The sequence below is a fragment of the Molossus molossus genome, unplaced genomic scaffold (assembly GCF_014108415.1).
Source record: "Molossus molossus isolate mMolMol1 unplaced genomic scaffold, mMolMol1.p scaffold_m16_p_3, whole genome shotgun sequence".
NCBI classification, from domain to species: Eukaryota; Metazoa; Chordata; class Mammalia; order Chiroptera; family Molossidae; genus Molossus; species Molossus molossus.
In genome coordinates this window covers 102,451,902-102,479,855 of record NW_023425366.1, presented here as the reverse complement: position 1 = coordinate 102,479,855, position 27,954 = coordinate 102,451,902, and the positions used below count along the sequence as shown (strand labels likewise).

Below are 27,954 nucleotides of genomic sequence, written 5' to 3'. Positions count from 1 at the left end.
AATGCAACAGTTTTACAAGACAGTTGCCAGCTCAGTATCTTCTAAGTCAGTATGTATTTATACTTTAAAAAAAACAAACAAAAAAAACCTACAAATAATTTCCACTGGGATGATTAAGTGCTGGTTAAAAGCTTTCCTTTAACAATATGGAAAAACATCATGAGAACTGAGGTTTTCTAATCAGGTAAGAGAAGTAAAAAGTGGTTTGGTTTTAGAACTACACATCTCTCTTATAAAACTGTTTAATTGCACTCTCACAGTAAAAAGATTAGTTGCCTTCAACAGATTCTCAGAAAAAAATCCTATTATTTCCTCTCCACTAAGGAGTAACATCTTCCCATAATTATAGGAAAGCTGTGCATTAAGTTGCTTGCTCAGGAAGTACCATTTCCTATTAAAATACAAACCTAATCCACTCTCACCAAGTCAAAAATAAAGACTAAATTCTCAGCTCCTACTGCCCTCTTTCATCTGTAGTTCTTGTGATTATAACTCACTCAGTAAGAGGCACTAAACAATAATCCATCAATTTAGAAATTCTCCTCAAGGTCCATTCTCATTTCAAGGTTCCCTCCCAGCTAAGATGGTCAGATTCAGTTACTTATCTGATAAGAGGCAACTGCAGAGAAAAAAGTAATTGTGATGTGTGCAGGCATCTATCAAGATAGAAAAGCAATCCCAAATATCATTAGCACAAGTTTTTGAACATTTACCATGGTCATTAAACACTCATGTTGTCACCTTTTACCAATGATCACACAACAGATGACACTTGTCTAAGCTGACGCACAACCAGCCATGCCTCTCTCTCCACTAGAAATGCATCTCACTCCTTTAAATGTCTTCACAGAGCCAATAAGCTAGACAACAAAACTAAATTACTTCCAGACCCAGCATGGACTTCCTTTCCGGACCTCAATAGCACTATATATATCTGTGTTAGTCACAATTTTAAAGAAACATGGAACTCAGAAGAAAGAGCCTGAGAAACCTCTCATTGTATAGGTGGGCAACAACAGACCGTGATTTGTTCAGGGTTTCGTAGAAGCCCATGTGAATGATTCTAGGAATATTGCAAATGAAAAGTATTAGAGCTTTATCTCAGTTATCAGCTTCTACTTCCCTTTCTATTAGAAAAAATAACATTTAATTTGGATAGTATATTTTGACATGAACACTGAAGATAAGAAAACACCACTTGTTTATAAAACCCTTACAAAGTTCAAAATATGATTTGTTCTTTCCTTCTCCCCGATTCATAAAGAGTGAGTCAATATAATTGCTTTTCAAATATTTTACTTAAAACAAGGATAGGTTTGATTTCAAATACCACTACTGGAAGGGCTGATCATTAAGACCAATAGCTACTCAAATTTGAGACATACAGTCCTAGATTTCTTTTGTTATCATAAACTCTTTCACCAGAGGACAAAGTGGAAAGAATTTTGAGGACAGAGGATAGAAAAGTCTGGGAATAAGAGTGTCAAAGATGAGGAACCATGGCTTAATGTAGGCTCAGAATTAAATTGGTTTCTTGTCTGCAAGGGTAAGAAGCTTCCACTTACCCTGGTGGGAGGGAGAGCCTGGGGGAGAGGTGGTGGTTACACTGCAACCTCTCTCCACTGGGAAACATTACTTTTCTCATCTATCTCACACAGAGAGGCATGAGTTGGGAGTCACAAATACCACTGTTCATGGAATCTAGCCCTTCTTCCCCTATTCACTCTCCAAAAAGAATAAAAAACAAAAACCACACTATTTTAATAAAAAAAAATAAACCTTCATCCAAATGTACTTGCTTTCAAACTTTCCAGCTTTCTCTGCTCTCTGAACTTGGTAGGTATTTTACCCAATTTTTTCTGGTGCCTCCATAAGCTACTTCTATGACTAAAATCATTGCCTCTGACTAAACTACTCAAGTAGTTTCTAGAAATACTTGTATATCCCCTATATCCTATGACCTGGAATTCTCTTTCCCTGCATGCCCAATCCTCTTCTCAATCAATAAAAGCAGAACATACAGGTATAATGAGCAAGTCAAAGAAATCTGGGTCTAAACCCTGGCTCTCTCCCTCACTGCTAAGTGGCTTGGGACAAGTAACTTTATCTCTTTGAGCCCCAGCTTCCCCATCTGTACAGTAACCATATTACCTACCAATTATGATTGCTGTAAGAATTACAGATTATACTACACAAACTCTCTCATTGAATGACTATGTAACATGGCATGCATTAGATAAATGTTCATAATTACTAATATAACTACAAATTGGAAGTTCATTCCAGGATATATGTACCTTTAGAAAAACTGCTCTGTATGTCATATTTGGGGACACTTCCCTGAGATCCTTCTGAGTCCATGCAGAACTCCATCACTCTAGATTTCTTCTCAGGAATATATCCTTTATTACCTGCCTATCAGGTTGAACTCTGACCCCAAACTGTCCACTAGATCTTATTGAAGCTTTTGGTCCTTCCAACGTTTTAACTACAAATCATAACCAAAAATATACTCTTGATGCTTTATACGAATGATTTCCAAACTGGCCTAACCATTACTAAATAGGTACTTTCTAAGACTACAAATACCTGTGCCTCTTCCCCTAGAGATTCTAATTCATTAGGTCCTAAGGAGGGGCTAGGAATTTGTGTTTCAAAAGGCTTACTATGGTTCTAATGACCTATGAGGTTTTAGAACCACTGCTTTATATGATCCCAGATCTTCCCCCCTCTGCAGAGAAACATGTGCAAACGAGAAATTACCTGTTCAGCTTCTAATTAGAGCACTTGTTCTGTGAAATATACTCCCTTTCTCTGTTTCCTTCAACGGATAATCAACCCCACCCAGTGGTCCCGCCAACAACAAACAAAACACACCCAGGACACAGGTAAACACAGCAGGCACTAAAGCCTCTGGATTTGTGTTGAAAAACTGCTATAAGCAGCTTCATTTCTCATTATTAATCTCTCATGTGGGGATTTCCACAGGCAGAAAGGCTCTCCAAATGCCAAGAGCTATATTTTCTTGTGGATCATTGAAACCTAATTATTAACAGACCAGTAAGCCCCACTACCAGACTTTTCATATAGTCAGAAGATCAGAAAGACAGTCTTGAATTATGGGCTACAGAGAGCAACTAAGGATCCGGAAGGCAAATTCATTTCTTTACCATTGCTCTCCCACATACCACAATATCTGAGCTTCCCAGGAAGATTTAAACCTCTGCAAGGCACTGCTCACATGTTGATAACCATTTTTAGCCCTGTTCTATTTGTCCTAATTATAAGGATCTCTCCCCTCCAGCTAGTATACCTTGACTACCATCAAGACTTCAGTCAGTCTGCCCTGAATGCCAATCGCAGCAGCATCAAGTGTTACACAGAGCACATCTGACTTAAAGGGCACCATGTTTAAGTTTCAAATCATAATAAAAAACACTGAGCTTGGTTTGGTATATTCTTTCAGAAGCAAGCACAAAACTCTGCAGGCAGCCTTCCAGCATCCCACAAGGATATCTTCTCCACCTGTTAGGAAGAACCACAGAGAAACAGGTACCTACAGAGGGGATTTTGCAGCCATAGAAAAGAACAAAGCCAAGCTTCCTCACCTGTCTGATTCCCTTTGGCATTTTCTTTCTCTTCCCGAGGTGCTGGCAGAGATTGCGGTCATTTTCTCGATCGGAGCTGTAGTGATGTGGGTGGCTGAGTCGGCTCTTCTTGGAATGAAAGGACAAGCCGTTGGTAAGTGCTTCTCGTTTCTTCTTGGTCAGAGGGGTCTGGCGTTTCTCCACACGTTCCTGAGGCTTAAGTGCTACATCTTTCTGTAGAAAAGAAGAGAAAGAAAGGCAAGTGGTGGTTATTTAGGTATCTAAGGTCACACTCAAAATATAGGTTAACTGGAGTTACTACTAAAAGGGAGGATGGGAAGGAAGGAAAGTGGGACATGAGAATACCTAAAACTAAGAAACATGGCTCTCTATTTTTCTGAATCCCTAATGCCACCACAAATATAGCCTTTCTATTCTTATTGGGGGAAAAAAAAAAAAAAACCTCAACTAAGCACAAACTACCTGTCCATTCAATGGGATTTCACTGCTGCCTGTGAGGGTGGCTTCCATTTGATTCTGTTCTGGGCCCAGCACACAATATTCCCCAAGGAGCTTAAAACACTCACTTTCACTTTCCAAGATGGTACATCACTTATGTTTCGAAAAGGAGTACTAAGTGCATGCACTATTCAAAAACAGCAGCACAAGACAGAACATATCAGGGCCAGGTGGATGCCAGCCAGCAAGAAAGAAACTGTCAATTCGTAAGATTAAAATGTTTCCTTAATGCATTATATTTTCACCACAAGTTCCTCTGAGCATCCTTAATTCCTATCTTCTTTTCAAAATGTAACAATATTATCACCAAGATCAAAAGCAACTTTTCATTTATTCCTCTGTGTGTGTGTGTGTGTGTGTGTGTGTGTGTGTGTGTGTGTGGTTGGGGGTGGGGGAAAGGGTAAGAGAAGGGTAATAAATATTCTGGAATACAAAGTAGCATCTGTAGAAACTACAGGCAAGAATTTCAGGCTACCCAACCTAACAGAAGTATCTGCCTGCAGGCATCCTAGGACATACTGAGATCCCAAAAGACTTGGGTTTGAGCCCTGGCACTGACATTATACATTATGAAACTTAGACCAAGTCACTGCAACTCTAAGCCCATGTGTGAAATGGGCTCAGTTATGACCTGATTCCATACATGAGAATGTCCTTTAATCCCTGAAAAATGTCACATTAAGCACTAAAATTAAAATGATTTGGCACGCTATCATTTGTAAGTGAGTGGATATGAAACTCCTTACACTGAAAAGTGTTCCTTCATAGAGCCTCACCTCCACTTAATTTCTCAGTGTCTATGATTCTAAATGCACATTTAAAAAAATACAAAACTGGAACAAAAATTTCCCTTTATCCATTTCTCCTTCTCAAAATACCACTATTTGCTCACCTTCATAGCCAATGTTCTTGAAGCAGTTATCTATTCCACTGTGTCTACTACTATTCCCGACACTCCCCACTTGACACGGGGCTCTTTGTTATCTTTCCCCAGATAAACCATGGCAAGTAGTTTGAGACCTTGGACCTTTATGACTACTTTGCCTTGGCCTCAAAAGCCCTCCCTTCCACAGCTCTCTCTTTTCTAGTTCAAGGATTTTTTGCAGTGCTGCCTACTCAGGGAGAACTTTATATAATACAAAAGCAATGTTCTCAGGTTTTACTCATTCAACAAATACATTTTGTGCACCTAGTATCTACTAAGTACAAACTTAACACTTTAATGCTAAGAAAACAATTGTGTGGGTTTGGAAATCCTCACCTCATAGAGCTTAGAATTTAGGAGACAAATACTAATCGAATCACACAAATGTATAATTGTAAACTGAACTCACTATTCTAAAGGAAAGGTAAAGGGTACTAAAACTGGATGAAATAGTCTAGACCAGAAGAGGGGGTTGTATCTGAAAAGATGACTGTCAACTGACCTATATTTGAAAGTCTGAGCAAAGAGAACAGCTGGTACAAAGGCCAAAAGGCAACTGATGGCATGATTCCTTAAAAGGATGAGGGCAGAGAGTATCATCCTTCATATCAGGAAGCCTAGAGTTTTACATACAGAGTCAGGCAAATAACAGGTCATATATAGACATGCTTGCTAAATAAATAAATTAGACAACCAGTTAAAGTACATAAAACTACAAACCACGATAATGATTTAATAATACCCCAAGCTGCCTCTAACACACAGTGAAACAAGCTAGAATAGTTAATTGAAGTGGGAAATCAAGAAATCTAGCAGGCACCAATGACACACAAGAAGGATCACAGAAAATAGCAAGAAGCCCCAGAAAAGAAGAAAAGCCTTGTCCTTGGAGCAAAAAGATTCCAAAGATAATCTTATAAGGCAAATGAGCACCTCTGGTCTAGCACCTAGCTGCTATCACTGCAAATGATTGACCCTCTGCCACTGAAGAGGCAGCTCTCCTGAGGCAATAAGGATGTGGTAAGAAGTGTTTAGGGAACAAGGTGAGATCAAAGCAAGTGCACAGCAAGGTTCCACAGCCTCAGAACCTTGACACTATGCCTAATACATGGTAAATGTTCAATAAAGTCTGCTATATGTATACCTTTGTCCAGTGTCCACTACCAGCCAGCTATTTCAGACATCTGCTGAGCTCAAACTATTCAGTACGTAGTCTCATGTGTAATCATGATAGTCAGCACCATGAAAAGACACTCAGCTAAAATGGCAATGCTAGCAGAAGTGGCCAGGTGAGTTTCATTGTGGACTGCTTCTATATAATATGATTAAATTGCACCACTTCTAAGAATAATATATAAACTCTACATAGGGTAAAAAGCAAAACAAAACAAACTTCTTTCTTTATGATACAACCCACCTACTGCCCTGCATCACAAGCATGTACAGTATGGAATTAATCAACAAATGATATTTAACAATGTATCAACTTGGGCTTTTTAAAAAATTACATCATTTTCTTTGGAGAACAAATCTTTCATACTGAAGGTGTTCCAAAGTATATTGAAAATCATGCACCATTCTATACAAATGTGAATTAATATTTATGAGTATGTATAATTTCTTCCAATTTCATTTTATTTTCATGTAGCATATTAATCAAGGCATTCTCACTGTACTGCAGAACAGCTACACAAAGTAAACAGACCCCATGCCGTGACATTAGCTTGTAAGAGACCTGCTGAAGTCTTAGCAGCAGCAGTACAATCACCTTAACTCCAATCAATACTGAGATTTTCCATCTGTGGAGAGTGTGTGGAAAGGGGCAAGAGGGTAAGAGAAACCGGAACAAAGCATGTATAGAGGTGGTGGCTTAAAAGGTAAAGAAAAAATGAACAGTGTTTTAAAGGTTTTTATTATCTAAGAGGTTTATATTTTCAAAAACTAGAGATGATCTTTATTCTTACAAAGGTATAGTTTTTGTTTATAAATTACTACATAGGCTCATTAGAACAATTCTTGAACAAACCAGGCCACTGTTTCTTTATTCCCTCTATAAATATCTACTGACTGCTTATGATGTATACATTAAAATAATCGTTTAACTTTTCCAATGATTGTCTTGGAGCAAAAAAAAAGACAAAAATTGTCCATGATAAACAATGAGAATTAAAGACAAATAGATTGATCATAAAATCAATGAACTTTTAGTATTCTAAAGAGCTGTGCACATGGTTACATACATGTGTATATGTGTATATATAAATGATTTTCAACCGTTTTCATCTCATGGCATGCATAAACTAATTACTGAAATTCTGTGGCATACCAAAAAAAATATTATATTTTTTGCCTATCTGACAAAGAAAATAAGTATAATTTTGATTCATTCACACTGGACAGCTATTATTGTGTAAGCTGCTATCATTTTTTATTTGACAATCTAAAAGAAAAGAGGTCAGTGCCCCTGACTAGATAGTTAGGTATGGCATGTTTTAAAAATTCTTGTGGCACACTGGTTGAAAATTACTGGCATATATACATTCATAAAAACTCACCACCAACAAACTCTTAGCAACTAATTTATGAATTTCATTAAAACACATGGGCAGTCTATAAAATAATGCTACAATATGGGGAGTATAATTGTCTAGTGTACAAAATAACTTTTTAGAATTAATAAATGATGATTTTCAAAGGTGTGATAATTTATCACTCTACTATGATCTAGGCTAATGATTCTCAATGAAAATTAATATCCATCTGAATTATCTGCAGTGCTTTTTGAAAATAACAGACTATGCCCCATAGTCAGCAAGGGAAGCATTTATCAAGCAAGCACTGAGAGGGAAGGTGAAGGAGGGCAGAGGGATCAGAAAGAGATCAGTAAAAATGCTTTAAGGCATTCATTTGACAATCACAGTAGAAGCAAGAAAGCAAGCCAGCCAGCCAACAACAGAAGGCTGGCTGTGAGGTAAAAAGATTTAGACATATTTGCTGGCAATAGATGGGGTAAGCGCACAAGCCATGAACAACAGATGGGAATAGGTTTCATGAATAGTTGAAATTATGTGATTTATAGGTCACTGGTGATGGAGGGCAGGGTCATAGCAGCGTATATGCTGAGAGGCTCTGGGACCAAGTAACCAAGACAAGTGATCTTGTTCTTGACTTTGCTTTATCCCAAATTACAATCTTCCACCAAAGGTTTGCTCTGCCACTCCTGAATTTTAAAATGAGATGGTTCAGTGTTGTGAAAACTGGGAGAGAGCAACAAACTGCAGATGAAACACTGTGGGCTTCAGGGCTGATTATAGCTGAAGCCAGAGACACGAGAAAATGGGGGCATGATTTGTCTGTTTTGCATGAAATGTGTTTTAGAAAGAAAGTCTCCATGTGATTTTCCAACCAAACTAATCTGAGGGCAGCCCATCAGTTACAAAGCATCCGTGGTATGTGTACCTGCATGTGCCCATGTGTATGTGTACTTGGGAAGAGGGGCACAATTTAAACAGAATCTCTTCTGTTAGTTACCTGACCTGAGGGACTTGCATAGAAAAAAACAAAAAAGACAGAAGAGGGGAAACGTGCTGTGCCTATCACCATCAAAAATGGCTGTGTGCTGTCATTTTAGTCTGTCAATTCCTTTGTTGGTTTATTGTATTACATTTGTGTGTGCTTTGAAATGATTCTACAAACAATGATTCCATAACTTCTTCCTAATGCAAAAGAAGTAAAAGGGTTTATATAATGATCACAAGAAGTGAAAAAATCACAAAGAAACAAATATACAGCTCTTTTTAAACTTAAAACTTGTATGGATATGTTCACATTGGTCCCCCACTTCGAAATTTTGAAATGGACTTATTAACAGGTTTTCAGGACCTAGAGTTTTCCATAAGTAGAAAAGACTACAAGAATTTACAAACAAAATAACCAACAGGGCATTCAAAAGACAATACCTCATGTATACATCTTTTAAAAACAAAAATCAAATTACCTACTGTGTGCTGGACAATTTGTCACCTATTAGAAATAACTAAGAAAGAATCCCTGAACTCAGGCTGCTTAATGAAGTAACAGGCAAATCAGTGAGCTACTGTAATATTAAAGTGGGTTAGGTGAGCAGCAGGGAAGGTATTCTCTACTGCTACCTTCACACTGCATTAAAATCGCAGCCCTGTACTGACATAAAAATAGAAAAATTGATCAATGCAACAAAGAGTCTAGAAATACACACACACACACACACACGAACAACTGGTTTTCATTGAAAGTGAAAAAGAAATTCTGGGGAGAAATGATAATCTTTCTAACAAGTGCTGATGGAACAAGTAAATATCTGAATATCATAAACCTAAATTTAAAACCTAAAATTATAAAACTTGCAGAAGAGAGAATAGAAGAAAACTTTAACCTTGTGTTAAGCAAAGATTTCATAGATATGATACCAAGAGCACAATCCATAAAAGAACAAATTGATAAATTACACTTTATCAAAAATTAAAACTTATATTCTTCAAAAGACACTGTTAAGAAAATGGATAAGCCATGAAACTAAAAAAAAAAAAAAAAAGTGTTACAGCCCTGGCCAATGTGGCTCAGTGGTTAAAGTGTCAGCCCATGCGCCAAAGGATTGCAGGTTTCATCTGGTTGGGGTACGTACAGGAGGCAACCAATCAATGTGTCTCTCTCACATCGATGTTTCTCTCACCCTCTCTTTCTCTCCTAAGCTCAAGCTTGAGCTCAAGCTCACTCTCTTTTTCCCCTCCCTCTCTTCCACTCTAAAAAAAAATCAATGGAAAAAATATCCTCAGGAGGGGATTAATAACAACAAAAAAGTGTTATAAAGTGTTTATCTTAAAAATTTGTATCTAGAATATATTTTTTAATTACCAAAACTACTTAAAAAGAAAGCATACTAATATTTAAATGGGCAAAAGATCTAAATGGACATATAGATGGCAAATAAACACATAAAAGATGCTTAACATCAGTAGTCATTAGAGAAATGCAAATTAAAACCACAATGAGATATCACTACATACAGATTAGAATGACTAAAGTGTAAAGGAATAACCATACCAAGTTTGGGCAAGGATGTGGAGGAACTTTCATACACTAGTGGTAAGAATGTAAAACAGTACAGCCACTTTGAAAAACAGTTTGGCCACTGTTTTAAAAGTTCTAAGTTCACCTACCACATGATCCAACCATTCTGCTACATAGTTCTCCAATGAAATAAAAGCACATGTCGACACATGAGTATTCATGTCAGCTTTATTTATTTTAGCCTAAAACTGGAAACGACTCAAATATACATCAACAGATGAGTAAACTGTCATGTAACTCAATGCAATATTTCTAAGCAATAACTAACATATACACTATAACATGGATAAATCCAAAAATAATTATGCTGAGTAATAGAAATCAGACAAAAAAAAAATACAATCTGTATGATTCAATTTATATAAAATTCTAGGAAATTCAAAATAACCAATAGTAGCAGAAAGCAGATTAGTGGTTCCCTAGGAGAGACAGAAAGGAAGATTATAGAGGGATACGAGGAGACTTTTGGGGGGACTGACATATTCATTATCTTGACTGTGGCAATGGTTTCATGGGTATATACACATGTCAAAACTTATCAACTTTTACACTTTTTATTCGTGTGGTTTACTAATATGTCAATTATGCATCAACAGAGCTATTTTTTTAATCCTCACCTGAGGATATTTTCCACTGATTTTGCTTCGATAGCGTGGGAGGGATGGCGGAAGGGAGAGAGAGAGAAAGAGAGAAATGTCTATGTGAGAAAGACATGTTGCTCTTCCACATGACCTCAACCAGGACCAGGGGTCGAACCCACAACCGAGGTACGTGCCCTTGACCGAAAAGTGAACCTGAGACACTTTAGTCCACAGGCCAACGCTCTAACCACTGAGCCAAACTGGCCAAAGCAACAGAGCTATTTTTAAAATGGCAACTCTCGCTATCATGCAAAACTTCATGTTATTATTACCAATAACAAGATTGCATTCAGCCTCCATGAAAAGAAACTCATTTTTCGGATTCCTGAAACAAAGGGACAACCACACTCCGGCTTTAGCCCATAATGTGGCCATCAAGTTTCCACTGGAGAAAACTCAGCTGTGAACATTAATGTCTCAGTCAGACTGAGGAGCAGTGCATATGGTCTTCACCTCATTTTCAGCAATGAGCTCACATTGGTGCCTACTTTCTTCACTTCTAACAGTCAATTCTCAGTTTTCAGATGTTAATCTTTCATAAAGTTTTCCTATCTTTCTCTCAAGTACCCTGGTTATTGTTTGATCACAACCTTTCTCATGAACACTTTGATCAAAAAGCAAAGAAACAAAACAAATAATTTTTTACTGTCCTCAATGTAAAAAAAAAAAATCAGGCATTTAATGAAATCTACTTAATACCTGATACATATGATATAAGAGGATCTAATGGGGAGAAGGAAAAAGGTTAGAAAGAGAGGGACAGAGAGATCAAGTACAGATAAATTGTGTGTATAAAAACATCTGTTAAAGGTATGGTACGATTTTCAGAAGGGAAGAACAAAACCACAAAAGGAACACAAAACCAGACACTGAGAAACCCTTCTAAATTCAGTTATGGGATGAGATCACAACTATCAGCTTAAGTGAGATTTTTGCACACTCTGTGAATTGAAAATGTCCCAGCAGTCTCCCATTCCCATAGATAATTGAGAGTTGGCTGCTGTTAGACTTTAACATGCTCAAAGTGGTTGAGTCCCTGGCAACCAGATGCTATTGCTTAAAACAGTTTAGGCTCTTAGCCCTGAAGGATTCCTAAAATTGGATTACAGTCCCTCCAGATAATCTGAGAAATACAGCATGACGAAAAGGAAACCTGGAAAAAAAAAAATTAACTCCATAACAGCAACATTCTGAAAGCTGAGGAAAGCATGACTGAGGCAGAAAATCTCATCAGCAAGGGCTTAAGGGCAGTAACATACACAAAGGGTGACTGGAAAAAGTGAAAGGAACCCACACAACAGAGTAGAGCACAATGGAAGCCAGAGGAGAAAGTGAGCACCAAGCAATTCTCAGGCCTTTCAGAGGGCAAACAGAAGCCGGGGTTGCTACCTCAAGAGAGAAAAGTAGAGCACACACATTTCTATTGCCTTCTCATTCACTAAAATCTAATCTACTAAAGTCACACACACTTGTGAGAAGCTGTGTAATTCTAATAATATCCCCTTTTATTTTAGCCATTATTCATTTTTTGACTATGCATTCCATGCAAAAGATGGGAAAATAATTAATGTACTTATTACACTGTAGCAAAATAATGAGTAAATTGGCTCTTCCCCATATTACTACTCAAGTTTAGCTCCACAGTAATGTGGCTATGACTTCTTCATCACCCCTGAATTCCTAGCAGAGAACACTGTATGAGGCACACACTAAGATGGTGTTGAATAAATGAATTAGAGAAATAAGAACACCATGAATGTTTCTTTCTAGAGATCGTTCCACAGTGCTGTGAATCAGACTATTCCATCTCTCTGCCTTTCTTGGAAGAGCTTTCAAACTTATCCAATTATAGCCCCTCACTAATCCTGGCAAAATCTTTACTAGTTCCCTAACTACAAAAATGGAGGAGAACAGATGCTTCAGGCATATCATAAAACACTTTATTAAGTTCAAGAGAAGACAAAACAAAAAAAGGGACTGATTGGGAAAATGTCAGTCATTGCTCTCATTTTTGTGACTTGATATCAATGACAAATTACCATTTACTGGGCCTCAATATCTCCCTACACATAAAAAAAAAAAAAAAAAAAAATAAGCCCTGGCCAGTTTGGCTCAGCAATTAGAGCATCGGCCTGCGAACCAGAGAGGCCTGGGTTTGGTTCTCACTAAGGAGGGCATGTCCCTTGGTTGCAGTTTGTCCCCAGCCCTGGTTGGGGTCGTGTGGGTGGCAACCAGTCCATGTGTTTCTCTCTCTCTCTCTCTCTCTCTCTCTCTCTCTTCCTCTCTCTCCCTCCTGCTCTATCTGAAGATAAATACAAAAAAAAATCCAGAATGGTTGATACTATTATCCAGATATTCTAGATGAGGATCCTGATTGGCCAGTAAAAAACCTCTTCCTATCCAGATATTTGATCCTGATTAGTAATAAGGCACAAACTTTGCTTTTCTTCCCTTAAAGTGTTCCTGTCTTCTCTTCCCCAGGTACCCAAATACTACCACATCATCTTCATTTTAAATGACCAATGTCTCTAGAAGTATTTAGCAATTAGCATACCAATACTGCTGTAGTTTCTGTAAGTGGTGTGTGCTGAACAGTTACTTCCCTGTCCTGGAAGAGGTCCTGGAAGAGACAGGTATTCCAGCTTTCATTTTGGAATGGTGGCCTTCTCTGAGCTTGCATTGTGATTATAGGGGAAAACTAGAGAAAATGATGTATGCACCAGGAATCCAACCTATAATGTGGATATTTGGCCCTCAGTGAATCTTTAATTTACTTAAGAAAAGATAACAGTGCATCGATTCATTTCACTTTTCTAAAAGAGTGAAATTAAATTAACCACAGGAGATAAGGATTGGGATTCTGAGCCATGGAAAAGTCCTCGATTCCTCTCTGCCATGCTATGCTAGTTCTGATCCTTATTCTTTCCCTTAAATCTTCCCCAAAAGAGAGAGGGGTAAATCCTGATGTAATTTCAGAATCTTACAAAGGAGGTGCAAAAAGGAAGACCACCAGCAGTTCTAGCTCTGGCTCTTAGGCCAAATCTGCATTAGTGGGCAGCACAAAGCACCTTGATGTTGACTTTTGTTAGGGCTGGCTTTGCTGTCATAGAAGCTGGAAGTGAGGAACTACTTCTTGGAGAGGCCCATTTAAGAAAGCAAAGTTACACACCCACCCACCCATACCAGGGAGGCACATTCTGTCCACTCAGCAGACTGGAAATCCTTTCATAAAAATAATTTAATGTTTAGAACTATTCAGTAACAGGAAAAGAAACTTCTTGCAAAATTCAAATTATGTGGTTCTGAATACAAGTATACTTTTATACAGCCTACTGGGAAGGGTATATAGATGAGAGACAGTCTCTTTATGGTTCATGTTTTCCAAGTCGTTCAGATGTGTTTCTTGAGAACTAGGAAATTATTATTATTTTAGTAATAATTCTATAACTTTCTCCCAACTTCCCAGAAATCGTAGTCAACTTCCCACTGGCGACAGGTAGGCACTACTCGGTTTATAGAGCAGTGAAGCGCAGAATCAACATGCATGCACACTAACACACACACACACACACACCCTCCCACCACACAAATAACTGTCACATCCCTTCTCAAACTAATTGTAACTGGTTTCTCAAGGACAGAAACCAATCTATTTTGACAGCTAGGCGTGAGGGTTCTCCTCAGGATGACTTCTTCAGTTCCTTCAACCTCTCTAATGTTACTGTCCTGACAAACTAGTTAGCACATACAAAATGTTCAACAAGTGTAACTTAGAGTTGATTAATTTTTTTTTTAATCCTCACCCAAGGACATTTTTCGACATTTTGTTCAGACAGAGTGGGAGGGAGAGAGAGAGAGAGAGAAACGTCAACGTGAAAGGGACACATCGAGTTGTTGCCACCCCCACGACCCAACCAGGGCCGGGGACAAACCGCAACCGAGGTACGCGCCCTTAGCAGGAACCGAACCCAGGTCTCTCTGGACTGCAGGCCGACGCTCTAAACACTGAGCCAAACCGGCCAAGGCAAGAGTTCATTAATTTTGTAGAAGCTTTTTTTCCAGATCATTAAATATATCTGTGAGATTTCTTTTTTATGTAAGCATCCTTCAAGTTCTTTGTCCCAACTTGGTTTTGATTAGACAACTAGACATGATTTGCTAAATGGTCAGACCATTTCTGAATATAAAGCAAAGACTATGATATTTTCATAACCACTAATGTTTTTTTTTGTTGTTTTTTTTTTATCCTCACCCGAGGACATTTTTCCATTTTTTGTTCAGGTAGAGTGGGAGGGAGAGAGAGGAACAGAGAGAGAGAGAGAAACATCGATGTGAAAGGAACACATCGAGTGGCTGCCACCCGCACAACCGACCAGGGCCGGGGACAAACTGCAACCGAGGTACGCGCCCTTAGCGGGAACCGAACCCAGGTCTCTCAGGACCGCAGGTTGACGCTCTAACCACTGAGCCAAACCGGCCAGGGCTAACCACTAATATTTTTATAGCCACTCAGAGCTGAGAGTTTACAATGCCTCTTTAAGTCATCATCTCATTTGATTTCCTAGTAACTCCATACAGCAGGCAACATCCTTTTCATTTTCTAAATGAGAAAACTGAGGCTTGGTAAACAAGTGACTTCCCAAAGTCAGACAATCAGCAATTGGCACCATACCTGGCGCCCCATGGCTCTAATTCTGCTCTCATTCCCTAACACCAGGTCATTAAAGCCTTATTTGTAAGTGTCAGGATTATGACCTTTGGCTGGAAGAAAATTTTAAATTACAGTTTAGTAGTCTCATTATAAAATCCTTCTATTCACCTCCATTTCCCCTCTAAAGCATAATTAGAAAAAGGCGATGCCTCTTATGTCAAATATGTGAAATCTTTCTAAAAGATTTGAATCAGAAATAAAAATCTAGACAGAAATAAAAGCTTTGGCTTTTCTCTAAAACTGACAATTGTCACCATTTTATTTCAAGGGTAAAAAGTAGAAGAGAATGACACCTTTCTGACCTTAAAAAATAAGCTATATAAATGCTCCAGACCCTGAATTTCACATATTCTGCTTATGTTGCTCAATAAATATTAATGAATAATGACAGTGGCTATAAATACCCACAGGTGCAAGAAGTAGAATTTCTGTTTAGTGCATATTGTAAAAGCTCTATCACTAAATGAGACACTTATATGGGTTTCATGAAAAGTTTTCCATGTCTTGGTGCTTTTCCACACAGCTCTGTCTTATGACTCTGCATATTCCCTTCTCTTTCCTGTCATCCCTGGTCTTCTATTTCAGGTTTTATCTGAAAGGATTTTATTTCCTTTAGCAGCATATGAGTGAAAATAAAATAAACTATCCTGCAGGCTTACACAAACATAGAAAGTGCTTAAGATATACACTGACCTGAGACACTGACCAAATAAACTCCTCAAGCTATTTCAGCAATGAGAGTAAATTAGACCCTACAATTAAAGTTGAGGAAGGAAAGGGGACTGTCCTTTCCATTGGCTTTTGCATTGCTTTGAGAGATGAAAGGCCGTGTCAGTTTGCATAATGGAGTTAGATGCTAATTCTGAGGTAATTATGTCATCCAAAGATGTCCAGATTTTTACCCAGGTCCTTGAATAAGCCACAGGTTTGTCTGTACACCAAAGATGCCTATAGATAGATTTAGTAATGGTTAGGTACTTATTGGGCCTATCAGATTTGATAATGAAATCAATCTCTCCCTTTAAAAGCTCTGGGTTAATGGCAAAGTTTATTAAACTGCAGGCAGTCATTCAGAAAAGATCAATAGAGACATGATTACAGAGTAACCAAGGATTAAACATGAGATTTATCACAAAATTAAACTGAATTAAATGTTCTCTGATAGTACTTGAAATGCTGTCAATACTTTTAACTCGTAATCTATGCTTTCTGTGTTTAACTAAGAGGCAATAGGGATGTCTGATTTGAGAAAATGACTGTCATATAAAACCATAAGCCATAGAGATTTGGTGAAAGAATTGAGAGTCTCTTCTGAAAATGTTCTCTTTTTCAAGAAGCAGCATCTTAATTTACCTACAAGAGCTGTCCAGTTAACTCAGTGTTTTGAGTTTCTAAGTGTATACCCCATCCGCCCATCCCTAACACAGGCCTATACATCTTCACGGACATGTATCTCAGAAATTGTTTATAAATTACATACTTTAAACAACTTCCTTTTCTTTCTTCTCTCACTCAGAAGCATGAGGTGTGACACTGGCTTTTGGTCCCATGGGGAAAGGGGGCTGGAAAATGTTACCTGGTTGTAGGAAAATCAACCCTTCCTCATCCTAGGAGGATTTACGGATGCCATCACAAGCTCAGCAAATTATGTTCATAAAGGTGAACTCTCCATCACAGCCTATGAAAGGTAACCACTGGCTAAACAAACTGGCAATAACATAAACACTTATAATCAGCAGAGGAGTAAATATGCATGATAGCTGTTAGAATTGACATCAATACCACAGTGAGAGAGAAAAACTCTGCAGGACCTGAAATGATAAAGACCAGTCCTGCTGTGTGAGGTTTGAAGGGTGTGTGCACAAACAGATGGGTTGGTACAGAAATCAGTTATGAGGCAAAAATTAAGCTTGTGGTTTAAACTATACCTTGGATGGCAGCATATGTGAGGGAAAATTTCTTTTTCCCTGTTCATTTGCTATCATATTGCTGCTAGTACACTTCATCCCACAAATGGCATCAGGCCTGTCCTAATGGCCAGCAGGCTCCAGTGATTTCAATAGTAATTCAATATGGCAGCTGTTTTGTCAAGAGGGGAAAAGCTAGGTTGGAAACAAGATGTTGAGGCTGATACTCCCTGCAATCCTGCCATCCCCTCGTCAGCATACTGATTTACACCAAAGCAACCACTTTTTTCTCAGCAGTTAGCTAACCTTACAACACTGTAGGGCTATAGGTAGCTCCAAATATTTCTCAGTTCCTCAGGGAACAAGAATGCCACCTGGCCTGCTGAAGAAAGGGACTCTGCACCCCACCGGAAAAACTAGGGTTACTTTGAAGTGCACAGAGCCAAATCTTCTTATGTCCAGACTCCTTTATTGATAGAGATCCTGTCAGTTTCTTAGATTATTGCCCACAACAGAAACTTCATTTCCAGAAAACTACAGCACTTCACTGCTACCCATAGTCTTTATTCATGTCCCATTTCCTCCCCTGTGTCTTAGCTCAATCTAGCCCTGACACAAGCTCTGGTGGCAATTAGATCTGAGTTTAAAGGACTAGTGTTGCCACTTTGTGGCTTTGTGACCTTAAGCAAAGTTCCCAGCCTGTTTAAACCTCCATTTCTACTCCTGGAATGCAGTGATAGAGTTATGAGTTTTAATGAAATCTATGGAAAGTGCCAAGGATGTTTTCTAGAAGAAAGTAGACAATAAATAAATGACATGTGAGGAATTTCTCTTCCTGACTAATACAATCATGTTCTTAGTCATTACAAAGGGAAACTGTTCATCATTATAAAAGGTTACATTTGGCATTGGAGGATTAATGGCAGGATCTATTCTCCATATATCCTCAAGACTGCTTTTACTGAATGTCTACCATGGGATGTACGGTATATTTATAACACCTACTTTAATTACCACAGCACCCAGGGAAGCCTCAGATTTCTCATTTCTATAAAATGGGGGCTAATTATGGCCCCTAACTTACAAATCAACAATTAGAATTAAATAAAGCTAATGTAATTACTGGACTACATTAGGGTTAGTTATCTTATTACTATGAATTAACTTGGCCAAGGTCACAGAGCTTGAAGACAGCACCAGGTCTCAGTTCCTATCTACATGGCTGCAGAGCTCATGCCATCATCACACCTTTGAACTAGATGCAGAAGCCAGATGTGTCAAGCACTGTCCAAGACTTGTACTGTGGTTTGAAATTCAATCTTTCTACACTTCTCTATTCCTTTCTTTAAAAAATAAGCACTTCACTTGGTCTATTTAACCTGTGAAATAATACAAAGAAAGTACAATTTGCTCTTTGGAATAATAACGCCATATAAATTTCCATCAGTTCCTCCCAAATCTGCCTTCTATAATTTACAAGAAGTAGAAACAAGAAAAAGTTATCTGAAAAACAAAGAAAAAAAATTAATTGCTCATCACCACCTGGAATGAAAGGATAAAAAGCGTCAGGGGTATATGCTCTTTTATAATCATGATACATCCACATTAAAAAGACCACCACCATGTAAACCATTCTTAGAGATAAGCAAAAAGAAGGACTGGAAAAGCATTTACCACTGATTCTATCATAAATTTCTTTCAACTGCTTTACCCCTGCTGGTTTTCCAAATGAGGCATCTGTCCATTTCTTTCATAAATAAATAAATAAGCATTATTAGCTACAATTCAACATGGAAAAAAAAGGTCTACAAGGCTTCCTGCCAGAGCCTAACCTTAGAAAAAAATGGGTTTCTTGGACTCTATTAGGGAATCCCTCAATATACCATCCCAAACGTTCCTGCACAGGCTTAATGGAACAGGGGGAGGTAGAAAAAAGAGGAGGAGGGGAAAGCTCTCCTTCCCAGCTGGGCACTGACACACAGTCCCGTTTGGGAGGCAACTTTATGTGCTCTTAGTAGTAGATTAATGAATGTAATTACCTAGCATTGTGGCTGTGAATGCTGCAAAAACTATAATTTATAGAGTGCTGTAAAGTTCTAATGTGTTTTTATGTCCATAAGCTGCTTAACCATAATCTAATGCATTTGTACAAGAACAGCCTAAGTGGCTCTCAGCTGAAGAGTGAACACAAGTGTCTGAACCTCAGCAATTCTACTCTTATGTCTTTATAACCCAACCCCGTGTGGTAAACATCTGAAGGAAACAGCTGCTGAATTATACAAATAATTCTAGAGACAGTGACAAGGCTCTCTGCCTCTATGACCATGAGAAGAGTTCTGGCTGACAAAGGGTAGCAGGCCTTAATTAAATGCTGCAGTGGTACTCTACATGTGTTTGGTGGTTAATTTTTCTTTTACTACCATTCTCACCACCCTCACCTCCATTCCATCTACCTTCACTCCTGCCCTCTAGAAGAGGTAAGAAATAGGAGCATGGTAAGAAAAGCCCCCCATGGGAAAAGTTACTTTTCTATCTGAAAATATCCTACCTGACTTCCAGCTTAGAAAAGCCTCACCATTTCCAATCTTTTGTCTTTTCCTGCCATAGTTTATAGCTCAACAATCTTTAACATCTAAAGCGAACTATCCTTTGAGACTGCCTTAGTCAGGGGTTCGAAGCATCTTGCATGACTCCATGGACAGAGGATTATGCTGATGCCAATGAGGGTGGTAACAGTCATGTCATGTCATGGTGGTGGTGGCTGATGCTCACTAAGTATTACAACCCTATAGGCAGGTACTACTGACAATCCATTTTCACATGAAAGACTGTGGGTCGTGATTGGTAGGTGGCAAGGCAGGCGTTTCAGTTCAGCTTTTCACTCCACAGCCTGTACTAAACTCACTGGGAAAGTTATGTATTTAAGGTTTCCCTTGTCTGTAACATAGGGATAATAACAGTACCTCATGGGCATGGTGTGAGAGTTAAATAAGTTAATATATATAAAGTACTTAAAATATGTGTGTCGACCTAAGCAATGGTTAGGCCGCATGGGCCATTATTACAATCACTGCTCTATAAACAGGTAGAATATGTATATATGGGGGAGGGGGGGAGGCACTCTAAGGGACACCAAAATCTGCCCATATTTTCTGGAAGCAAACATTCAAAGTCTCAAACATCTATAACTGAAATCCCAGAGAGTTATCCCAAATCACAACAGGAGCTAATAACAGATAAAGTAGCAGCATCAAAGTGCAACAGCACAAGTTCCATCCTACTTACTAAAGCACAATATTGAGTGAATGGCACTCCCAGAGGAGATATACCAAGGGGCCCTCAGGTATAAGAGCAAAAAAGAATCCCTCAGCAATAGGAATCCCCCTGTTCTCCTCCTCTTTGCGGTAGCAATACAATAGGATATCTGTGAGTAAATATTTCAGTACACATTAAAAAAATAATAGCTTCAGGAAAACACAAGGCTAGAAAATCTTCAGAGTTCTTGGATGAGTACAGAGACATGATGGCATTACATCAGTGGCCGCACAGGGAAGAACAGCCAGCGCTAAGACACACACTCAGGGTAAATTAGCATCATGGCTAATAAATAATTGATGCTCTTCCTAGTTAAAAATGTACTGCTCTCCAGCATTCATAGGAGGAGATGTGATTAGGATTCAATTAAAGCTTTCTCCTGTCCAAGGGAAGAAATTCTGACTCTCAGAGAGAGCCGTGTGGCTGCTGCTTTATTTCGTGTGCAAGAATGATCTAAGGAAGCCTCCAGACTCATCACTCTCACAGGTGCTGCTCTGGTAGTAGCTACACATTTATCTCCCCAACAGGAGAGTGATAGGGAAGAAAGTTTGAACATAAATAACAGAACAGAGAAAGTATTTCCCACCTCCTGAAAAATTAGCTTTGGCCTGGATGTAAACACTGGTTCCTGTTCTTTAGTCTAAAAGAAGAAGGTTGGGGGAAAATAACCCATTTCCTGAAAAAGCTTAAGTGGAACTGCGCATGAGGCTCTGGACATGGCCAGTTCTCCCCATGCCTTGCCTATCCTGACTTTCCCCAACTACAAACCACTGTTCTCCAGTAGTCAAGACCCACTTCCTCCTTAGTAAAAGAAAGTTTCTGGCCACAAGGAAGTCCCCAAACATTCAATAGTTCCTCACCCTACCTGCCACCACCCTGCTGTTTGCCTTTCTCACCTCAGTTTCTCCTAACCTGTCTCCTCACAGTCTCTCCACACATACACATACACATACACATACACATACACATACACATACACATACACATACACATACACATACACACCCACCCTTTAACTCAGTCCACAGAGTTGCCCCATCATCGTCAGCAGGTCCACGTCAACCTCATGACTCCCTTTTAAAGCTCATGGCTCCCCTACTGCTTGCACCAAACTGAGGGGATCGACTCTCTTTCCCCAGTGCCCTGCCATGACCTACTAATTATGTTTCACACACAACTCCCTCGCCATCCACGTGTCTTAAGGGTAATTTCTCCTTTCCAAGCACCCTTAACACTTTCTATCTATACCAATGTCTGAAAGAGGTCCCACTGGGATGAGGTAAAACTACATTAGAATATTTATTTGTGGTTTTCATTTCATTCTTTAATAGTTTCTAATTTTGTATATGTTTTATGTAGTACATATATAAAACTAAAATGAATAAATAGTATGTAACAGGGGTATGTTTATTCTAAGTGTTTTTTCCAATAAGGGTATACAATAAAAAAGTTCGAAGACTTCTGGTTTAGACTAAGTAGAGGGAAGCAAGCAGCTTAGCAGCAAAAACCTTTTCCTATACTCCTTTGAACACTCAAAGCTCTTAACACTCAAAATGTCACTAAATGACTTATTGATATAGTAACTAGACATTACAAATCACAGCCTACACACCCAGGGAGGTTTAGAAAATGGTGCTCTTTGAAACCAAATCCCAGCATTGGGCAAATAAATAAACCATTAGGCTGCAAGAAATAATCCCATTTAGAACAAGTGTCAGGGGATCATCTTTTGGTATTAATGATGTAATGACAACTTCAGAGAAGGATGAGACATCCAGGTAACAAGTCCCAAGCTAACTAGCAGCAGCCACCAAATACACCAAATTTTATGTGACTGGCCCAAAGATGTCTTTTAACAAAACATCAGGGATTTGCCTAGTTGAACAGGATACTGTACTGAAACAGAAAATCCAGGGAAGAGGTGATAATACTTGCTCACCAACACATGTTTTTCTCAGGAGACAAACTAAATCCAGCTTCCTCGTGGTCAGATAGGTCTCTGTGACCTGCCATTTCATTAGGGAAGCTCCAAGTTGCAACCTCCTCATGGGTTCTGGATAAACGCTTACTACAAGAGGGACGAAATCCTTATCTCAAGCCCTGCAGTAAAAATGTTATGCAATTCCAGATCAATCAGGTGGCTTTTGCAGTGACATCACTGCTAGTTCTAGACTATGAATCTTTTTTTTTTTCTTAATCCTCACCAGAGGACATTCTTTCATTTTCTGTTCAGATAGAGTGGGAGGGAGAGAGAGGAAGAGAGAGAGAAACATCGACATGAAAGGGACACATCGAGTGGCTGCCACCCGCACAACCCAACCAGGGCCGGGGACAAACTGCAACCGAGATACGTGCCCTTAGCGGGAACCGAACCCGGGTCTCTCTGGACTGCAGGCCAACGCTCTAACCGCTGAGCCAAACTGGCCAGGAAGACTATGAATCTCTTGCAGAAGACTGTCACATCATAACTAATCTCCCCATAACACCACATCTGGGCCTTGGTAGTCACTCAATAGAAATTTGTTGTATAAACACTGAAAAAATATTTTTAAAACTTAAAATTCAATATTTAATATAATGATCCTAATGTCTCTAAATACTTTCTACACATAAACCATAGGACATCTATCAAGCTATTTGTGTCACACAAAGAGCTGTGAACCGTTTTCATGCCCCAAGCTCTCCACAAAAACAAAACCAAGAGTGGGCATAATAAATCTTTTTAGCCCCTTGGGTCTCATGATGACAATTTGATGAGGGCAATCATAGTTAATTCAGCAAGAATAACAATCATATTAATGCCATAAACCTTAGCATTAAGTTTGCAATCTAGCTGGGACAAGAGCAAGAAACAATTTCTATTCTAAACCACAGAACAAAAAATGACTCAAGTGACTATTCTGTTCAGTCAAGTATCAAAACAGTATCATTTAGATGAATAGGGAAGAAGCTAATTCCTTATACACAAAGATGCCTTAGACTGAGCATCAAGATTCTCTCCAGTGGTTTGAGAAAGGCCGGCCTAGATTTTCAAAAGCATGTATTTATTTGAAATACTGGCAAATGAGTTTGGCTCAGCGGTTAGAGCGTCGGCCTGCGGTCCAGAGAGACCCGGGTTCGGTTCCCGCTAAGGGCACCATGTACTTCGGTTGCAGTTTGTCCCTGGCCCTGGTTGGTCGTGCGGGTGGCAGCCACTCAATGTGTCCCTTCACGTCGATGTTTCTCTCTCTCGCTCCCTCCTCTCTCTCCCTCCCACTCTATCTGTACAAAAAAATGGAAAAATATCCTCGGGTGAGGATTAAAAAAAAAGAGAAATACTGGCAAATGCCCAGATATTCAAGTGCAATAGTTTAGAATAAGGAGAGTAAAACACTCATCCAGGAAGGACTTTGGGGTTGGGGGGAAATAAAGGGAAAAAGCAGGAGGAATGAATATGCAAAGCATGATCATAATGGATTCACAGAAGAGTCTAGTGAAAGATAAAAAAATTTCAAATGGTTTAGGGTAGCTTATAGTCAACAGAGAGCCACTGAAGGTTTTTTGAGGGGGGGGGGGGCATCACAGTTCAGAGTGGACATGCAGTATGTCCATCATGAATACTCACCTTCAAATAGATGCAAGGCTTGGGGGTAACTCCTATTGATTCCACTTTCTTCATCTCTGGCACCTCACTATTACTCCACTGTCACCACCTTAAATCAGACTATCTTGTCTAAACTTCAATTATCAATATCCTAATTGGTGTCCATGTCTCCAGGCTTTCACCCTCTCACATAATTGGTGACATCTCTAAAGTTCAAGTGTAAGCATGTCACTCACTCTCTTGTTTGAAACCTTCAATGGCTATCCACTGACCAGTTCCAATCTCCTTGGCCTGGGTCCACAAGGCAGTCCATGATCTAAGCCCTGCTTATGACTCTAACTTCATTTCTTGTCACTATCTGCTACATTCCCTCACCACTACAAACGTATACTCCACACATACTAATACACTGTAAGTTCCTCAATTGTGCCACGTGTCCTCTTAAGTCTCTTTAAAACTATAATTTCCTCTGCCACAAATATTATTCCTCCCTGGCCTACTAAACCCCCTCAGTTTGGCTATCTCCTACTTAGATTTAATGTCTCCATTTTCCTTAGCAAAACACTCATCCCTTTTGGATTACAGTTTCCATTTACTTTTCCATCCCTTTACCAGTCTATGGACCTTTCGAGGCCAGGGTTAGAGTCTTGTTTGCTATGATATTTCCAGCATCTAGCAGAGGGACCGATAGGTATTAAGTGTCAATATACATTAGATGAATGAATGACTAACATTTTGCTCTACTCCAGGGACAACATTGGTACATAAAGTAGGTGGTTCTAGCCACTTTCTCACACACTCTCTCCTTGGGAGGCAGGATGCAAAAGTTATGCATGGTATAGTATTCTAATCAGATCTAAATCATTCCTTTAGGATAAGCACTATATCTTTATCCCCTGCAGCATTTCTAACAAATAAACACAAGGTTTAAGCTCAAGAAATATATGCCAATTTAGCTTCCAATCTCAGCAAAGAATCAGTAAGGGTAGTAATAATAATGGCAACTCACATTTACTACATACTTACCACTGGCCAGGTGCTGTGCTCACTTACCTAGTCCCCTCACTACACCCTATATATTTATACATTTGGAACTCTGCTTCTTCTACTATATAAATAAGGAAATTGAGATTTAGAGGAGAGATGTCAAGGCAGTGATTCTCAACTCTGGCTGCTTACTGAATCTTCTGGAAAGCTTTAAAAAATATATAATGCACCCTGACTGGTGTGGCTTAGTGTTAGAGCTTGGCACACACATTGAAGGGTCTCAGGTTCAATTCCCAGTCAAGGGTGCATCCCTGGGTTGCAGGTTTGATCCCTGGGTGAAGATTAACCAATAGATAGCCCTGGCCGGTTTGGTTCAGCGGTTAGAGTGTCGGCCTGGGGTCCAGAGAGACCCGGGTTCGGTTGCCGCTAAGGGCGCGTATCTCGGTTGCGGTTTGTCCCCGGCCCTGGTTAGTTGTGCGGGTGGCAACCACTCGATGTGTCCCTTTCATGTCGATGTTTCTCTCTCTCTCTCTCTCTCCCCCTCTCCCTCCCTCCCACTCTATCTGAACAAAAAATGGAAAAATGTCCTCTGGTGGGGATTAAAAAAAAAAAAAAAAAAAGATTAACCAAGAGAAGATTCACCAATAGATAGAGACAGAGACAGAGACAGAGATAGAGATATAAAATGCCTGAACTTCACCCAAAAGCAACTAAATCCCAATCTCTGGGGAATTTTTTAAAAAGTTGCTTAATATATCATCAGGGTTGACAACCACAAGGTGATATGTTTAAAATTCTCCAGTTTCTATGCTGCAGCCAATCCAAAGTCAGACTCCAGAGCCAGACAAATCTATGAAAGCACTACACTCTGTTAAGCTACTTGTCTGAACTTGTAAGTCCTGAAACATTTATTCTGTGCCTTCAAAGTATGAGCAGCTGATAGCCTCTTGATTTGTAAAAGGAGGGTCTTTTTAGAATATAGATTATAACAAGTTCCACTCCAAATGTGTAAGTTGACTTCATGGTTCTCATCTGAGAGAGCAAAGAGGGTTCTACTAATTTAATAGTAATTCTAACTATCTCTTCTACTTCTACTTCCTACCAGACACTGTGGGGGCTGCAACAGACCATGGATGGTAATATGTCAACATTTAATAAAAAAAAAAAAAAGAGAACCCTTTTTCTCAGGAGGCACTAGAAGGCCAGCATTTTCATTGGAAATAATAGGTCAGAAGAAGAAAGAATTTTTCAATTGAGGTGGGAGAGGCTAAAATTTTAAAAGCCTATCTTAAAACAATTCTCTAGATACTCCCGTATTAAAATACATTACAAACCAAACATGTAAGAATTTTTGTTTTTATTTCAGTGCTTAGAAAAGAATTCGGGTTCATATTACATAATATTTGACACTGATTTATTAAGGACATACCCAACATGGCAAGAAATGAAGGAGACAAAAGAAAACATTTCAGCAATTTATAGATAAAGGGGCAAAAGGCTCAATGGATTGATGTTCTAATCTTTCCTCCTTCTGAAGCCTGAGCTTCAAACAAAGAAAGCAAATGAGAAATTAGCCATAGTTTCCTCAATGTGAAAACAAGAGGAGGACATTAGCACTGGCATATATGTCTCTGCCATGCTTTCTTATCTGTTAAATTCAGGGCCAGCTTCCTGGGATGCAACCCGTGCAATCACCCAGGGCCTTGTTCTCAGAAGGGCTCAGCACTTAGTTTAATGCTCTATAATTTTATCTTTGAGCTTGTATTTTCTAAGTGAAGTCTGATGAGAGAATGGAACATGTGCATGAGTAGAGTAAATTTATGTAACAGGCACATCTGCCATTCTTTGCTGCCTCATTTGCCCATAGAACTCATCATGCCCCATGAACACAGAATTCCATTAATGTGAGAGTTCAGTAAGACTCAGAGTACAGGGTAAGCCTACTACATCTATGACGGAGTAAGAGGAGACACTGACAGTCCGGGAGGCTATATTTTCCCTTCTAACCAGAATTTGGTTTAGAATATAGAAAGGGGTCAATGGTGCCCTAAGAACTCTGACCTCAAAGAGTTCATACTCATTTTGGAAAAAAATATACACAAATGAAAAATTTTAGAAAATAAAGAAAGCAATATATCAAGTCATAAGTACAATATATCAAAAAATGAGATAGCAATTAAAATTGCTTAGAGGTGGGGGACTAGAAAAAAATATCAAGGTAGAAAGGGTTCTTGAATAAGTCCCAACAACCTTTTGACATCCACATTATTTAGTACAACCAAAAATACATTATAGATGCTTATTAAAAGTTGGTGGAATTGTCTCTCTTGCAAGCCTTTATAATTTTCCCTATAGTTATATAGAACGTTATTTTCCAGAGTCTTTTGTTTGCATAATTCAAGGTCAAACCACATTTGCCAATAACACCTGCCAAGCATTAACAGCACACGACTTCAAATTCACATGTCAATAGTGGCTGATCTGCTTCTGAATGAAGCAGATCAGCCACTATTGACATGTGGCTGATCTGCTTCATTCAGAAGCAGCAGTTGTACACGGGCAATGATTGTTGCTCACAAGAACTGAGGTGTATTACAGGTATGCTCTGAACCAAAGGCAAATACCTCTTCCAGCACAACGCACAGGTATGAGGACAGCTCTTCATTTTCC

General features: G+C 39.0%; 1 protein-coding gene across 2 annotated transcripts in view; it reads right to left on the bottom strand.

The window, feature by feature from the left end:
* The window catches only part of AUTS2 (activator of transcription and developmental regulator AUTS2), a 1,152,295-nt gene that overhangs the window by 823,189 nt on the left and 301,152 nt on the right, over window positions 1–27,954 (bottom strand). For both annotated transcript variants that reach the window (XM_036280264.1, XM_036280265.1), the window contains exon 2: window positions 3,609–3,821. In XM_036280264.1, coding sequence (XP_036136157.1) covers window positions 3,609–3,821 — 213 coding nt within the window. The remainder of the gene's footprint in view (window positions 1–3,608; window positions 3,822–27,954) is intronic.